The sequence below is a fragment of the Triticum dicoccoides genome, chromosome 5A (assembly GCF_002162155.2).
Source record: "Triticum dicoccoides isolate Atlit2015 ecotype Zavitan chromosome 5A, WEW_v2.0, whole genome shotgun sequence".
NCBI lineage: Eukaryota > Viridiplantae > Streptophyta > Magnoliopsida > Poales > Poaceae > Triticum > Triticum dicoccoides.
In genome coordinates, this window is record NC_041388.1 from 662,373,421 (window position 1) to 662,376,865 (window position 3,445).

The 3,445-nt window shown below is 45.2% G+C and overlaps 1 protein-coding gene across 1 annotated transcript; it reads right to left on the bottom strand.

Moving 5' to 3' along the window:
* Nucleotides 1-6: 6 nt before the first annotated feature.
* Nucleotides 7-3,198, bottom strand: LOC119298341 (pectin acetylesterase 3-like). Its single transcript, XM_037575783.1, has 10 exons — nt 3,132-3,198; nt 3,015-3,074; nt 1,759-1,841; nt 1,528-1,657; nt 1,149-1,437; nt 865-979; nt 704-781; nt 479-584; nt 223-368; nt 7-124 (listed from the first exon to the last, which is right to left on the bottom strand). Exons 1-10 carry the CDS (start codon nt 3,196-3,198, stop codon nt 23-25), a joined length of 1,176 nt encoding a protein of 391 aa, XP_037431680.1. The 3' UTR covers nt 7-22.
* Nucleotides 3,199-3,445: the final 247 nt, after the last annotated feature.

The window sequence follows — 3,445 nt, forward strand, 5'->3', positions numbered from 1 at the left end:
TTTCCCATCAAATCAGTTGTCCTCACATGTCGTGATGGCATGAGTTGTCGCAGGGGTAGGCGCAGTCGATGGCCCTCACTTCTGCCCGGCCGAAGTACCAGTCACCCACAGATTTCCAGATCGCCTGTGAACCCACGCAAGAACACGAAACATGAAGTGAACCGATGATGATGAACTATATATATAGTCCACTTCAAAATTCAAGCGATAGCTAGTAGGTACCTTGTTCTGAAGACTAGGAGAGCCATACGCATTCTTCCAAGTTGCATACTCGGACTGGCCGTGAGTGAAGCACGAGTTTATGAAGAACCCGTTGCTCCTGGAACGGGAGACGCTTAGCACAGTGCCCACCATGTGGTTCCTGAAAGCTGCACTCATAGGTACATATTGATCATTGACATATACATGTGACATTCAGAACTCGAACTTGGATCATCGTTTGGTGCGTTGCTAAATTAATAAATCCATGGATGTATACCTTGCAAGATGTTCATCTGGAACGCGTTGCAGGCAAAACGACTGGACTTGCAGGCTCGCCAGGCGCCGCCGGGGTCGGCTACGTCTGGGGCCAGGCTTTCCCGGATCTGAATTACATTTGCTCTTTATTGTCATTACGTCTGTGTGGACTATACTGTTTAACAGATCAAAAAAATAACCTAGGCTTGGATGATATCAGGTCAAATTTATAGCTTCCTATATATACCTGCCAGGTATCGTAGGCTGCATTCAGCAGGAAGATCGGGGTTTTTATGCCGCCGATTACATTCTGCGGGAAGAAGCACTGCATACATGTGCACATGAGATGATCGGTAGCGGTCAGTCGAGTTCTTGATGAGTTAATCATAGAGAATTCACGTTACGCACCGAGGTGGCGTCGAGATGACTGGTGCAACTCCTGGGCAGGTTCTGAGCCACCCCATGCGTGGCCACGACACCTCCGAAGTAGGTTCTCAAGGTATGCCACCCGGCGACGTTGACGCTGCATGTATATGCCGGGTGAACAATGAGAGATCGACTTTAATACTCTCTCCCGTCCAAATTAGTTGTCGCTCCGTTTGAGCGACAACTAATATGGATGAGAGAGAGAGAGAGAGAGAGAGTACTAATTTTATTGGATGGGTATAAGCTATGCATGCATGTGTACGTACGCGTCGAGGAAGAATCCCGCGTCGGCGAGACACTTGACAGTGGTGCCCCGGCCGGCGAAGAAACCGCCGAACTGGTCGCAGTGCAGCACCACCGCCAGGGCCCCAGCGGAGCTTCCCGACAGCAGCACCTGATCCGCGGAAGACATCCCCATGGAGAGGAGGTGCTGGATGACGGCGTTAAATATGCGCTGGCCCCGGAAAAAGAGCCCCGAGCGCGGGTCGTAGCCTTCGCCGGCGAAAGACGCGCCGTCGCAGTAGCGGATCATCACCCGGTTCCAACTGAAGAAATCTGATAATGGGCACACGCACATACAAGAAGTTTGACTTAGAATAAACATAGAATTTCAAGTATCTTGAAAGGGAGGGAGCATGCACGAACCAGGGTTCTCGGTGGGGCTGGAGCTCAAGATGCCGCCGAAGTACATCTGCCTGTTCATGAGATTTGACGAGCCGAGGCGGCTCGCCTTGCGGTACAGGCACGACCCCACGCTCTCGCACCATGAGCCTCCCTGCGTGCAGCATGTTGGTCGGCTGATTTGGCAAAATCCAAAATGCATCATATGCTCAGACACAACATACATGTCTTTTAGGTTATATGTTGAGTATGTACCTCTAGGTGAACGATCCAACGGTTCTTCCCTGCACCATAGCCCGAATCCATGTGGTAAGCCGGCGGCGTCCCATCCATGCACACTGCACATCATTTACATGTATGGTGCCGTTACATATGGAGTACAATTGCTTTTCATTTTATATATCACGTGTCATTCAACAGATCGTTGGCCCACTTTCATAGAAAAATAGCCTAACAAGGAATAGATCAAGTTACGAAAACACTGTAAACTTAATTACCTATGGCATTTATATAAATTTATCAAAATCGTGCAGGTCGCAGAAGCCATGACACAAGCCATGGTTACAGATATGTACCATTCAAGAGTCGTAAGAATCAAGGAAATTATTATAGTAGATTGTTTGGAAGATTGCAAGACCTGTTAGCATTGAGCAACATAATAAAAGCCTAATTAGTGTTGAATTTGCAGGATTGAATAGAGAATACTGTACAATTTTAAACGATTTGATAGTAGCACTAGTAGCTTTTTAGGGAGAATATTGTGGTAGTTAGTGTGCAATTAAGAGTGAAATTCGAATTTGTGAGGATCCAACAAATTCAATAGTCGTATTTTTGTGCAATTGAACACTAGATATCATTACATGTGAAGATATTAATTTTACGTGGATATATTGTAGAATATTGATTGCACGTTCATATTTGGTAGGATATTAATTGGTAGGATATATGCTTGAGATCTGTTGTGTCTATCCCTTTGGGCCTTTTTATATGTTATTACATATATAGATAGATATAGACAGAGTGCAGAAACTGCCTGAAACGCTTGAGTATTAATTTGGTGCAATTTTTGCAAATCAAAAGGCTGAAAGTAGATTTTTTGTGTAAGGTATATGAAAATCGAGAAGGTTGGGTCTGCGGTGCTGGTTTTCACCTGATTTCCCTTTTTGTAAATAATTGGATTGGCAATTTTTGTTTATTTTTTATGAAAAGACAGCTCTTGCCACGCTTGCTTGAAAAAAGAGTCACATCCGAATATTTGTTGCTTATGTCTTTGTGTTTGAGGTCACTAGACGTACACGTGTGTTTAAGAAGAAACAACTAAGACATGCGTGTTCCAGCACTCACCAATCCATGGGCCAGCAAATATGGCATATAACGGGCAATCACGACGATGTATAGAATTTGCACCGAAGTTTAAAACCCCTCCAAAACGGATGGTCGGACAATTTTGACATGAATGAAGTACTAAAGGTTAACTCAAAATTGTTATAAGCGTATGTACATGTACGTACCGGCTCCCATCGCGACCGCGGACGTGAGGACGGTGATAGGCACTGGTACACCCGGCGCCCCTGCGAGCCGCCTCATACCACCACGGCTCACGTTCCGGTCGGCCGCCGCCTGCGCGCTCCCTACAAGGACCAAAACCACAAGAAAAAGCGCCCAAAGCTTGGCCATCCCGACCTTCTCCTCCATCTTCAACTATGGAATTGAAATGGATACTCACGACTCTCTCCCTGGCACCTAGAACTATATATACCAGTCGAATTGATATATATATATATATATATATATATATATATATATATATATATATATATATATATATATATTGAGATATGGCATCCAAACACCGCATGAAGAGATCAACCTGGTCAAGAAAAAATAGGTAGGTATTAAATGCAGCGACCGCGTGCATGCGTGAATGTATACCTGCCTACTG

What these genes read in the sequence shown, in the direction of transcription:
- LOC119298341 (XM_037575783.1), bottom strand. Translation starts at nt 3,198, where the DNA reads ATGGAGGAGAAGGTCGGGATGGCCAAGCTTTGGGCGCTTTTTCTTGTG. An exon ending in CAGCCCCACCGAGAACCCTG is followed by an intron (nt 1,438 to 1,527) that starts GTTCGTGCATGC and finishes GCCCATTATCAG; the next exon opens with ATTTCTTCAGTTGGAACCGG. An exon ending in CTCCTAGTCTTCAGAACAAG is followed by an intron (nt 125 to 222) that starts GTACCTACTAGC and finishes GTGGGTTCACAG; the next exon opens with GCGATCTGGAAATCTGTGGG.